This window comes from Sipha flava, unplaced genomic scaffold (genome assembly GCF_003268045.1).
Source record: "Sipha flava isolate LNK unplaced genomic scaffold, YSA_version1 73_pilon_pilon, whole genome shotgun sequence".
Lineage (NCBI taxonomy): Eukaryota > Metazoa > Arthropoda > Insecta > Hemiptera > Aphididae > Sipha > Sipha flava.
Genome location: NW_020273613.1, coordinates 4,220,002 through 4,235,212, shown reverse-complemented (window position 1 = coordinate 4,235,212; position 15,211 = coordinate 4,220,002). Strand labels below are relative to the sequence as shown.

The following is a 15,211-nucleotide window of genomic DNA, read 5'->3' as shown; positions in this document are numbered from 1 at the left end:
ATCAACGGAAAATTCATCGAGTTCTATTAGAACATCCAAAATCATATTTTGTTTTTCTTGAAATAATTTAAACACAATTTATAATTTATCCATGCGAGCTGCCAAATTTTCAATCAGCGCACCATTTTTGTTGACTTTGACGGCCATCGAATGCATACTATGGATAGACTTGACAATTTGATCATGCATAACACGCGCGCCCATGTTAGCTCCTTTTTAGATGTATCTGTCTTTGGCTTACCCATTTTCCAAATATATTATGCTGGCAAATATCCGGCTCGAAGAAACAAAATGTGCGCGCGAAATTCCCGCCAAGTGTTTCTGGCGAGAGGTTATCACAACGGCAGAATCCGGTCGATTGCCACATGTATAAATGGAAACCAGAGTATGAAGGAGGAGATATATAATAAAATTAATCAGCAACTAATTTATAAAGAGGCAAATTATTATTTGGTCAAGTTAAAATAAACATTAAATAAACTTACATACTAAAAGCAACGGGAGAAGAGCAATGTATAATGTACAAAATAAAAATATCTCCAATGGCGCACAGCACGAAGATGTTTTTAGATAAATATTGAAAAATAAAAATTTTGACCTGCCTCAAGACGACGTACCGATGACTGGTAGAACGAAACGATCCACGTTCATAATAAATTGAGGATCACACATCGTATAATGGTGATGGGCGTCGTATAATATCAATAAGTACGGCGAAGGCGCACTTATTAAAATGGCGGCAAAGGCTCACTTAATTAAACGGCGACGAAGGCGCACGCGTCACACATAAACGGTTGTTGTAAAAAAAACTAATATCAATCGGATCACAACCGGAATACAAAATATATCACGAAAGTGAATAATACGACACATTTCAGAGCGTGTTTTACACTCCTGTGATGGCGGCGAGCAAAATTTAAAATCGTGTCATGGTCAGCTCATTTAACTAGTCTTCTTCACTATCACAATAGATGCATCCATATTAGTATTATAACAGTGTACTATCATCATATTTTATGATGTTATCAACTGTTTAAGTAATGTATATTAGTAATTAAGTACCACAATTTAAATATCTGGGATCGATTATTACTTAAGATAATGAACTTAAGACAAAAGTGTTATCAAGAATACAATTTGCTAACAAGGGATATTATGGATTAGAATGAGTATTAAAATCGAGGACACTCTCTAAAAATTTAAAAATAACAATGTATATGACATTATTACGACCTATTGTCCTGTATGGTTCTGAGACGTGGACATTAAGGGAAGCCGAAGAACAGAGACTAGAGGTATTCGAGATAAAGGATAACAAAAGTTCATACAATAGGTTGATGACAATAAAAGAATATATAATTAAACATAAAAACCAATTCAAATGTCGACTATAAATATTTATAAAACAATCATTACAATTAACATACAAAAATGTTTAAAAGTACATACACTTGCTTTACTCTTGGTATCTATAAAAACAAAACAAAATAATATATTTTTTAATACATTGTATATACATACAAAATACACAAAAAAATAATAAATAATAATTTTAAAAACTTACTCATACTAATAAATATATATCTACACACTCACTGCTAACAAAACTATTAAGTATTAACAACATTTTTTTCAGACCATTAACACCTAATTTTTTCCAAAATAAAATAATATAATATACCTACACTCTTGACAAAAATTTGGATAAAAATAAGTTAAATACACATTACTTAAACAGTTGATAACATCATAAGATATGATGATAATACACTGTGATAATACTAATATGGATGCATCTATTGTGATAGTAGAGGGGACTAGTTAAATGAGCCGACCATGACACAAGCGTCTAGAAACAGCGCATCTTATCTGCACTATTATTATCAGTATTAAACTATCACTACAGTTGCCTTATCACATAATCGGTTGATTACATTTAAATATTATATTTAAGCAAACAGCCTTAATATTATATTATTTAATAATTATATTAATTGTAATATATTAATTATTTAGTATTATTAATTTATATAGTACAAACTACAATGTCATAAAGTGAAGAATTAGAAGTAATAAATTTAAAATTTTGTTCTCTTCAAGGTAATGATTTAAAAAATTCATAATATTATGTAAAACCAGTCTTGTTTGTAAAGTATTTGTAAATTATTTGAATACATATTCTCTCATATATTCATTACCACCCAATCCAAAACTGTCAAATATTAGCGGGGCAAAAAATATTATATTCTAATTATCTAATAGTATTTGAATACAAAATAAAAGTATTTTTCACAAGACTACAAGACTAAACTGTGTAAATAAATAAATATCTATATTTAATTAAAATGTACTGTAGAGTAAATCTTGTAAGTATTATATTCAATTACTTAAGAAACTAAAGTACTAAATTATATTTTGAAATTATACCTATATAATATTTACTTATAATTATAATTATAGGTGGAATCCCACCAAATGTAATAATTGATCTGTTACGAAATGAAACTGATTATAATATTGAAAAAAAAATATTACAAGGAAAGACATATATAACATTTCTAATTCTTCACTTGATGACATTGTAGTTTGTACTATATAAATTAATTATACTAAATAATTAATATATTACAATTAATATAATTATTAAATATTATAATACTATGGCTGTTTGTTTAAATATAATATTTAAATGTAATCAACCGATTAAGTGATAAGGCAACTGTAGTGATAGTGTAATTACTGATAATAATAGTGCAGATAAGAGGCGCTGTCTCTAGACGCTCGTGACTATGACACGATTTCAAATTTCGCAGGCGGTGAAGAAGGAGAAAACATATGTGTTCACAAATGAGCGTTACCAAACTAGTTCACGTCAGAACACGCGGAAGTGTTGCCAACTGCACTTCATTATTAATGCGTAACAGGACCGAATACCTACCCACCCAACAGGTCCGAGCCAACGATGCATTTTTATCGATTGAGTTAATGCCGTATTCTCCGATCGAAGCTTTTCACTCATAGACGACGCACGTATATGTCTCGCTGCAACTCTTGAGAAGTTACGACTCGTAACGCATGACGTATGTTACGACGTAATATTCGATTATGGTCATTGTGTTGCGATGATGTGACTTCATATACGATTTGAGCCTCTAATCGAAGCATTCAACGCTATCCACTCCGGAAGTGTACGAGGAGTTCTGAAATAATTTGATAAAAATATTTTTATTTTTTTACTACACATCTTTTATCGAACAATCCTATCGTGAAACAGAGAACACTTGAAAATCAAAAATAAAATATCAGCTTCCGTGTGTATTTAATTGAATGAGTTTATGGTACATCGTAGAATACAATGATTTGATATTTTAGTGGGGAAAACAAATATTTTTTGGTAGTTAGTGGTCGATAGTTCACTTCATTACTTATCTTCTATCAATAATTACTGTTTAAAATTTCGAATTTTATGCAAACTATGTAGTGTCCACTTAATGTACCATTTAAAAATTATGTAAGTAAAAAATTAGGTATCGGTAATCGAATAGATTCACACTTTTATGGGATGCGAAATGGTAAGCAGTAGAAAACAGGCCCGGGAGAAAAAATGAAATTCAACTGAGGTTTTTAAAAAATAATTTATTTTTGAATTCATATACAGTATCAGATTTTGGTATTGCAACCCAAAAGTTAGATCACAAAAAAATACCATCGTACTAATGATAACTTTCGTGATGAGCCTAAGACTGAGTGTTAACTCAAATAAATTAAAATTTTTAAAAAATAAATAAATGCATTACTAATATAATCCATAAATTCTACACATAAACCGGAGTCGGTACTCGTCAATGCCCAATAATTGTGTTATTATATAATAACTATTTCAGTAAAATTTAAATTTTTTTTTTTCTGGTAACAATTATTAATTTCGTTTAATTTATATTTTATCGCAATAATTAGAAGTTATTAGAAAATTCATGTACATATTTTTGATATATTTCAAAATAATTGTATACTAAATGCGTGTAATACAAAAAAGCAAACATCGAGCTGACAACCGTAGGGCAAACAATTTATATGACCGACAAACAGTGAACCGAATAAATTATAGGTTATCAAAAATTTAGTATTACATAACCTTTCTAAGGCATCTCTAGACCTTTTTTTGTGATCCCTCTTTTTATATTCCCGATAAAATTATGCATAAATATTTTTTTATCATTACACGTATTATATTCTACGAGTATAAACTATCGACCCTATGTACTATCAGTCCCATATACTGCTAGACTATTGATCTTTTCTCGTTATATGTATATATCGTTCAATATACATATAATTATATAGACTTTAACGTTTATATCAGCCACTCGTGAAGATTTCTCAATGTTCTTAATTTTGCATGTTAAAATGGATCATAACACTAGTGTTCGAGTGCATGATTTTTATTTCTAAATCATTTCATAGCTATTGACATGTTAACACAGGGTTGGGCATAACTTAATGATTTTATAACGGCAGCAGTTATCTTTTTAGCATAAAGACTAATAGAAAAATAACTGATAACGTGAATTATCACTATAACCGTGATTGAGATTTGGATGAATTATTTGTGTTTTTTATTTTTTCAACATTTTTCATTTTGCCAAATAACGCATAATTTAATGTGGTTGTAATATAAATGATGTACTGCATCGTTGACTGAGACACTAATCACAGTACTGCTCTTACGGATTGATAACTCGTCTGTTCAACGACAATCTCTTACTGTTATCGTTATTTTACCGACCAGCACATATTTAACATATTAAACACCGTCACTGTTTATGTGTTCATGGTTTCCATTAAGTTTGAAACCTTGGAAACCTAGATAGAATTGGATTACTTAATTTTCTCTTTAAATATCTTAATTTTATGTATAACAATTTTACCTATTAAAATATAGTTACTTGAATTATAGTTATTGTATTGATTTTCGAACTGTATGAGATAAGTAAAATCTATCTTGTTTGTTTGCAGTCTTTCCTAAGTATGACTACATGCTTGATATTATTATTTAAAAAATAACCACGGATCCACTGGATCATGCATGCTGCCGTATCGTTTAGTAGGATGTGATACATCCGTAGTACGTAAAAAATACGTTTTACATGGGACACAACCATTCGAACTTATATCCATAACGGAGGACCAAAATAAAGAGAAGAAAATGATCTGTGCAATAGTAAAATAAATTGATTTAAAGTTATTACTTTAAATACTAACAATTGCACGCATATTCTTATTGTATCAATAAATTGTACAGATTGCATATTATCAAATAAAATTAAAAAAAAAAAAATTGAGTTTAATGCATATGGCGCTAATCGCATGCAGTTGATTTTTATAAAAGAAAATCACCATTTTTAATATGTATTGTGTGTGTGTGCACGCAAATTTTGGTTGTGTTCATATTTGTTATTTTTTTTCAGTCATTCGTTCTTATTGTTCTCGATATTGAAGCGAACATTTTCTTATTATCGTCGTTATTTCCAATAATTGTAATTATTGTAATTATTATTATAATTATTATAACATTGTATACAATGTGGTTTGGATGATATTGTATCGCCAGAGATTTATTTCTTTTATGATTCGTATGGCTGTATGAGTACAAAAATATAGGATTAGTTTTTAAAAAAATAAAACAGAACACAAATATTATTTAGTAGCAGTGATACTGTTTTTCTGCTTTAACCTCTGAAGGAAGAAATAAATGCGCGTGTTTGATTATGTATAATAATTATGTGTTCAATATATATTTTATATAATACAAGTGTAAAAATCACACCATTAGTGATTTGATTGAATTCAATTATGTCCGTAGAGTACTGGGACAGTTTGAGAACTATTGGTGTGTATAAACCTCATAGCCGTCGCTGCACCGGATCTATAAAAATATCGTCGTAGAGTCTTCTTGAGAAGATGATTATAATAAAAATAAAATTGAAATTGAAAATGAAAAAAAAAACCATAACTCTTCATACAGGATAATAAACTGCGGTGCTAAATAGGTTCGGAGTAGACAAATGGAAAACGTGACAAAATAAAACGCTATGTTGGTTCGTTAATTTTTGTTTTAATACATATATATATATATATATAGTTTCTATGCAAATATACTATTAAAAATCGATTATATCGACTGTAAAGTGCAAACAAATAATATAAATAAAAATTATTTTATAATAATAATAATATATTAGACGAACAAGCTCATCATGAAAAATCACCTTCAGATACAAATAAATTATCACATAAAAAAAAAAAATTAAAAAAAACAAATACCTATTTTGCCTATGGTTGACAAAATTGTATAAGTTAAATTGAATTGTAATGCAGATAGCTACTGCAGTGCGACGTGTAGGTACGTACAACAACTAAAGTTTACACAAATTATTGGTATTTTTTGCTCTTAAAAACGATTTAACGTACAAGATTAGCGTGTACGATCACGAACCGCTGAGAGCACGTTTGATCATTCGGATCGGTAATTAATACAGGTTACTAGTGTTTCCGTCCGACTCGGTTTCGTGTTTTGTTCGACCCGATCGAAAAATGTATTTATTTTTATTTTTTTAAAAGAAATCAGACGACAAACTTTTCGGGGTAAAACCTAGAAGGACGTTATGGAGCGGTATGGAAACAGGAAAGGGTGGCGTAACGAAAATATGTTTCGCACGAAATCGAACGGTTCGTCTTGGGGGTGAAAACGTACAAAATACGAATCATATTAAGATGTGATGAACGTAAAACGAATAGAAGGCAGTAGTGATGTAGAGGCGGTGACGGTTGTGGTGGTGGTTACGGTACATAATGTTTGCTCACGACGGGTTGTTCGTGATTGTTTCGTAAACGCATACAAAAAAAAAAAAAAAAAAAACAGGTGGGTAGGGCGTTGCGGCGTGTGATGAGCTCATCGTCGTCGTCGCAGTTGGTTTAGCTCGTCCACGTCGGTGTAATCTTCGCGGAGCACTAGCTTACCAGCCCCGTCTAGTCCGATGCACGCCATCCCGTCGGAGCACTCCAGCCCCGTGGCGCACGGGCACACCACCATGTGCACGTTCAGTTGGGCGGACGACCCGTCCGGGTAGTGCACGGTCGTGTTCTGTGGCACGTCGTCACCGCGCGGACGGCACGTCTCACCCTCGTCGCCTAGTCGTTTGCAAACGGGCACACTGTACCTCATCATACCTGCGGATAGACAACACATGAATACTGGTGATGGGTACAATCGAATGATTAGTAATCGGAAAAAAAATAATCGAGTATTCATATGATTCATGATTTAACTGCTCGAACTGGTTGCAAAAATAATCAAACGATTTTATCTATAATTGTTAAAATGAAATGCATTTTCAATACAAATACTTATACGTATTAAACCGATTAGTGTTACTATTTCCGATACCGGATATTGTACCAGCGATTAAAAATAAAATAAATAACAATACAATATTGATGGGAGTAGACTTCTTAATTAAACAATTCTTGGAATTATGTAGTTTTATACTTTTTGATAAATTTATAACACGCTTATTTTTTGAATAACTTCATTAATTTGTTTTTGATAAATATTTACAATACCATCATTTCAATTATTAAAATAATTTTATTATTATAATAATTGAATGATTCCATTATTCCTATCACTAATGAATACCACTCGCTGATCAACGGTATCTGCGGTCACGTAGTGCCAGCCCGAGACTGAGAGCAAGCGATGCGATCGCACCTGCCCGCAGGGTAGAACACGATAGCGTACATGGGTATGATCGAATTGCACTTATTTTAGTCGAATTGCACCTGGGTTTAAAAAAGGTAATGGTCGAACTGTACTTGGGTAAAAAGCAGGAAGTGGTCGAACTGCGCTTGAAGTCAAAAAAGTATTTCAATAAAATTATCATGAATTTGAAGGGGTTAGATTTATTTTATTTAGTTACATTTAGTATCATTTAGTAATCATTGGCGGCATGGTTAAAAATAATTGTTTTATAAATAACATTATGTTAATTATATTCATTTACATTATAATTGTTATGTTATACATATTATTATTATTATTATTATTATATATATATATTTTTTTAATCATCATATTTAATTAATGTCATAACTATAATTTTTTTTTTGTCATTTCTATCACTTTTTGTAGTTATGACTAGCTGTATTCAAAAATTCTATTCTGGTATTACGCTTCTGAATATATATGTTATTATAATATAATATTATCTGCGTTATCTAAATGGCACGGACTAATATATAATGCAGTTAAATAAGTACGCCGTGACGTTCTTCAACAGAAAGATTCGTAATATTTTTAAAGGGGTTTCCATTTTAATAATTTTTTTGAACGAGTGCAGTTCGGCCATTACCTTTTTTCAATCTAAGTGCAATTCGACCATTTATTTGTAGGTAATAAGTGCAATTCGACTATCCCGGTGTACATTAGTCTTTTTTGACAACACGATTATGTATGTTTGTATATGGGTAACAAAAAAGGTGGGTAAGAAATATAAATAAACACGATTGCCTATGGAATTGTATGCAACGTTGTCAAATTTACTAATTTCACCGTTTTATATCTAATACATATAGAATAAATGTATTTACAATTATTTATTTATTTACAGTTCTATAATAATTCATAAAAAAAATAATAATTTATTAATAAATAAATAAAATATCAATTTTTATATTAATAAAATTATTGTTAATAAACTGTTTGAAAAATGCTTAAATTTGGATTCCTTGACATCTATAACCTATAACTATTACTGAAACTTGGAAAATACTATATAATATAACGGAAACAACGTAATATTTCGTAATATCTGATGTATTCGATATCAATAACAATAAACATAAGTATAAAAACGATAAAATACAAAGTATTTATTAACTTTTTCAAGTTCACTCGTATAGGCATGTGGTATACACCGATACTGGTATGAAAATCGGCATCAACGCCTAAGTTAAAAATCAGGTAAAACCGTACGGAATCGTGTAGTTTAAAAATGTATCGCCGATAACGAACGTACGCAATCGTGTGTTACCAGCACCGGGCTTGTACAGGGCCCCACAAATTATGTATTACGAATATCACTTTATCCGTAAATAAAAATAATACAGTCCCGATACGCAAATCGCGATCCGTGCAGTCGTGTTATTTTCTCAGCAAACGGGTTGTTATAGACAAAAATGGAGACGGTACCGATTAGTACGCGTAGCTTTGAAGTATTGTACGCGCATACATTTGCGACATTTTTTATCGTCAACGGTAGTTTAAAATATAGTTATAGTATATATTTAGTTACATAATAACATGAATGTAGATTTCTATAAACAACTAATAAATTAATAAATACATATATACAGTTATATTTATTTTTATAATTTCGCACGTAACGCGCATGAATACTACCTAATGCCGATTTGACGAGATATACGTCGATATACATCTATACGTATATATGTACAATGTGAAAACAATCAAAGATGGACCAATATCCATCAAGTGATTATTCCTGCGGGAAAGCTCTTATGGCTAAGCTAGTGGCTAACCGTATGTGCTTTTTTTCCAAGTGGCTCAGAGATGTGACAAGCTCACCTCCCCCGTGACCCCTATGAACCACGAGGCATTATTACTGGAAAGTTAGAAGATATTTGATTTACATGCGCACACTTTTTGTATGCCCCACGAGAATACACCATTTACGGTGTAATTGCGACAAAAAATTTACCGTTCTTAAACTTTCTACGGTCGCGTTGTAAAAAGCACGTGAATAAATAGCTATATAATATGCGTGCACGACACAATATGTCGGGTTGAAGTTAAAGAATCACTATTACTCCACCGCTACAGCCTAAAGCTATTCCATCGAAGTTACAAATCGCGGCCACCCAACCCGGCTCCCGAAAAACTCTTATAGATCACTGACTTTTGTAATGTCATACAATATTGTTTTATTTTTAATTAATTTTTTGCTTGAAGCAGTTGAGGCGAAATCAATAAGCCTACCCTCTGTGATCAAATAGTTACAATTATGTTTGAAAGTGTGTTCACCACGTTTACCTCTGCATTGATTACAATTATTTCATTAAATCACTTAATCATATTTATCGAGTAGAAGGAAAAAAAAATCAACAGAATTTAAATTATTATATCAATCGTAATATTCATTAAGTTATTGTGTCACATAATTCTAAATACATAAAAAATATTGATAATTCACCATTAAAATAAAATATATATCACTATACTATTTTTAAGGTTTACGCGTGTTTTTCATGAAATACAAAAAAAGTGTACTAAGAATCAATTATATGATACACACCTATACATACCTATATTATGTTTTAATAATAATACAATTTAAAAAAACAAATGGACATTAGACCAAATATATAGTGAACAAGCCCTTATATTACCCGTTTGAAGCCCTCCGAAAACTCTTCTTATTCATTTATATAATTGTATTTCTTTTTTCTTTTGATATCGAGACAATTGTAACGATAATAAGTGTCCGTCATCAGCTTTTTAAATACATCAAAATCGTTTTGTTAAAATATAGCTTTAAACAATAATAATTATCGTAATTGTTACGATAAGTGAAAGTAAAAGCGGTTAAGACGTTGAATGTTTTATGAGGAAAAAAAACAATACGCTTAATTAGAAATGCGGTGTCGATAATGTTCGTAAAAAGTGGTATATGCGGATAAGTAATAATTTTCATTATAAATAATTCACACTTTAACGGCGCAGGTAAGCAAAACATTATGCACGTAGGCGATTATTTTTATCGCGTTGCGACACATTGTCACATAGGTGTTTTTTATGTTTTTTATCGAATAGCCGTGACCAAACGATACATTTCGTATTATACCCGCTTGTATAGTTGCCTAATAGTTCTATAAATTTCGTATAGATATTGTGTCAATAGTTTTACGAGCCGATTAGTAGGTATATTTATACAAAAGATCAAGCTTAACGTGATTTATATTATTATGATAATAAAAATACTAATAAATATTTTATAATATTCATTTTTATAAAAACTTTACCATATCGTATAGATGGTTAAAGTAACTTAGGTGTATAAACTCTTACATTTAAGTTGCATTCAATTAGGAATTGACGTTTCGGTTATTGACTAACGATAAAAAATATTTTACTACCAAATCGGTGGTCGAATAGAACTCTTTTTTTGTTACTTACTATAATAATCAAGAAGGTTCGTATAGTAGTTCAAACTCATGCCGATTATTCCACCCTCCTCTAGAGCACCACGCTATTACAACGTATGATGCTGATATAATGTGATCTCGAAAGTGTTATGAGGTATATACCCAACCCCTCCCTCGCTATCACCGAAAAAATAGTGTAGAATAGTTCGAAAAATAAAAATTAAAACAAAACCTATTTCAAAAAATAACCTAATATTCTAGACAACTAATCAGACTGATGCATACAACCTATTTGCATTTAAATTATGAAATTCAATAGAAAAAACCGTAATACATTATAACCGTATAAACTATACAGTTCAATGGTGATAATATAAACACGTGTTCCGACGCACCTTAAAACATTGTGCACACATTCTTCGGATGGTTTCCAATAGATGTATTATTCTTCGTGTTGTTATTTTTAATAGTATACACGGTTATACTACGTACCTGGCCAACGGAGACAAAATATTTTATCCGTTTATTCGTTTGTAAACATCGTTATGAAATCGAATCCAGATGTTTAAAAAATACAAAATTGAGTCGACACACACGCAGTATCAAACCGGAATATGCGCGTTAAAAAAATACACTATTTACATGCGTCATATTCTAAGATGGTTATCAATAGATACCGAACGTATTTTGCACCATAAAAAAAGTTATTACTTCGCATAATTTGGAAACAGGGATAAAAAACTGAAGTGACATGAAATTATTCCTAAACGTTTTTTTTTTTTTTTCGTCAATTAAGTGGTCACGATAAAACATTTTTCGGACACACAACTATAAGTTTTATGCTACACAGATAAGCTGAAACAATACCGACGATGTATAACCGTTTATTAGCATGTTGTTCCGGGGAAGGGATGAAAGAGCCGCACCATTCCAGGCCTAAGAGTTCATAATAATAAAGCTATATTTTTTCAATTCTATCAATATTTAAAAACATAATTATATACATTGGTAACTTTGCCAGTAAGTGTTACTACTGCAAAAAGAAGTTTTTGAACTCTAAAAAGAGTAAAACATGGCTTGGTTCGAAAGTGACTGAACATATGCTGTCCAATTTATGTTTAATAAACGCACATAGAGAATTTTATATGTGTAGATGGCTTTTTATATACTTCTTTCGAGACTAAAATTGACGCATAGAGTTTGTTATCTAAAATGTGTTTTTTTATAAAGTTTTTGTTTAGGAACTTGGCCCTCACCCAAAATAGATCCCCAGAGTCGCACTTGCGAGTAATCACGAACGAATCGAAATGTTTAAAATCGAAAAACGTAAATCACCGCGAACTCTTTCGATCTGAATACTAGTGCATTCGGATGTTATTGTTCGTTCCTTTTTCCAGTAGTTTTCAACCCGCATACCAAAAGTAATTTGACGATATATTTTCCGGCTCTGAGCATATTTACTATAGTAATATTATGTATAATATTACGATGAAATACGTCCGAACGACTTTTCATAGGTCAGATCGACTATGCAATGTGAAGTGATATTTTTGATATTTTTTAGTCGATCAGTCGGTAATAAAACGATAGCGTTACTGTTTCGAATCGGTTGGGTTTTCGAATAATAATGGAACAATAATAACAAAAAATATATATATATTTTACCTAATTTCACCGTAGCAGCAAATACCGTTATCGGCTTAGATCGATGTAACGTTATCATATAATGAGAGACGGCAACGACGACGATGGAAGAAACATTCGAGTTCTTTCAATTTTTGTCCTCACGTGAGACGTCAAGTAGGCACGATATGCAAGTAAATTATAGATAAACTCATCATAATTCCTTTGTAATATATTTATAAGCGCTATAAGGTCCTTTGAATACATATAATATTGCAGTATAGTATACATACAATACAAAACCGTATAATACCGTTAATTGAATATTAACAAATAATCAAAATAAATTCAATGATTTATCAATCAACTATAGGTAGGATCCATATTGACCAACGACAACTAACGTTAAACAACAAACAGAAAAGAACCGTTTATCAATAAGTAAACAGTGCAGTGGTATCTTAAAACGTGAATATGAGACAAGAGAAATGGAATCATAAAATTATTCATCAGTAATGTGTTGATGAAACTAGAGTACCATATATTATACGCAAGTGAACGAAGCTATAAACATATAGTCAGTTGGGACATAATTATGTGATGTGGAAGCAATATTTAAAAATAAAAAAACTCTCCAACCCTAATAATCTTCACTAATCCTTATTTTGAGTTATTAGAATTGCCAGTAATATTAAATAGCGAGTCGGGACAATAACATACGGAATAACATTTCAACAAACATAACTATCAGAAAATGTTCAGCTGACCTCATTGCGGAAGCCATGATATTTAAAAGCCATAAAATCAATAGTCCTTTCCACGGAGATTCGGTCAAGACTATAATCTAAAATCCATGATACGGCCAAATACATGAAAGATATTGTACATTTTAACAGAGTGGTGTAAACAGCAAAAACTTTTTAGTTTAGCACGCGTACTTATTCAATTATAACGTTAAGCGTTTGTATTATTGGCGAGGCAAGTTACTATCGGAGAATAATTATGTAATACAGGCAGTGAAAATCAGTATGAGAGAGAGGGAAAGAGAACAAAATTTCTCGTTACAATCAATCGGTAACTATATCATATAAACTAAAACAATATAAATCCTTTGCTGTCATTATTTCCGTTGGCGGTTCCTTCGTACATCCCTGGCCTTTACATATGCGGCGTTAGCTCATTCATACTTTTATATTTCGTCAATTTTGTGACGTGCAAGTACACATGCATTTGCATTTATATGTGTGTGTGAGCGTTACACAGTTATATTCAAAATCGGGAAACTAATGACCGAATATTCTCTATGGCCTATAGTATAATAGAACGTTTTTTTCCAACTGAACATATTGCGGCGCAGACAGATAATAATATAAATTATTTTCGAAAGGGTGGATGCGATGGCTCTACCTGTACTACCGTTTTTGCTTATTTTCCATAAATAACATGAAAGTAAAAAAAAAAAAATAGAATTTGAATATATCTTGCTCCGTATTTATTAAATAGTTTGAGTTATACATGCCGCGAACAATACCTGTTTTCATTTTGAACGTACCGGTTTTGGAAATCCATTACCGTTTAAACCCGGATCGCTGCGGATTTAAGTTTTTATGTGAGCGATAAAAAACGATCGTATCGTTAAATTCGAATTAATTTCGGTTCAATCTTTTTCTTTTCATTTTTTTTCCTGTTGATTTCGAAAACCAACAGGAACATATGGCGATTGATTGTTTTAATTTCCATATGAACCACGTGAATTCGTGCAATAGATCAGTTACTCCGCCACAATCGGTGCGCCCATGTCGGTACACTCGCATGTCTTGAAACAACATAAAAGTTACTAACCACTCTTAGAATAACTGTAGTTTTGTATCGATTTGTTGTTTTTGTTTATTTTGCTTTCGGTTTCTTTCCGAATTCGATACTTTATTTAGCTGCTTTAACTTTCTAGATAGTTTTATGAAAACTTAATTATTATATAGATAGATAAATATAATACAGAGGTGGAACTAGGAATTTTTACGCCCGGGGAAAATTTTAAGATTATACCCTATCATAGACCAATAATCAAATACTTTTCTCAAAAATTATTTTCTAATAATTAATATACAATCATACTTATTGAGTTTTAACCTAATATCAGTATTTAACAAAGTTGAAAACATCAAATTAGTTGTTAATAATTACAAAAATTCCACCCCTTAAAATTTTACACACGGGGAAGAATCCCTGTCTTTTACCCCTTAGTTCCGTCTCTGATTTAATATATAACATAATAGCTGCGCAAACGTCGCGTTGCACCGGTAGCGCAAAAGGAAATAAATGCAAATATTCTAAACAAGTGGACCGTCGCTACGATACATTCGGG

General features: G+C 31.2%; 1 protein-coding gene across 1 annotated transcript in view; it reads right to left on the bottom strand.

The window, feature by feature from the left end:
* Positions 1 to 6,214: 6,214 nt before the first annotated feature.
* Positions 6,215 to 15,211, bottom strand: part of LOC112692400 (astakine-like) — an 82,201-nt gene continuing 73,204 nt past the window's right edge. Inside the window, exon 3 of the mRNA XM_025567063.1 lies at positions 6,215 to 7,230. Within this exon, the coding sequence (XP_025422848.1) occupies positions 6,953 to 7,230 (278 nt within the window). The 3' untranslated portion in view covers positions 6,215 to 6,952. The remainder of the gene's footprint in view (positions 7,231 to 15,211) is intronic.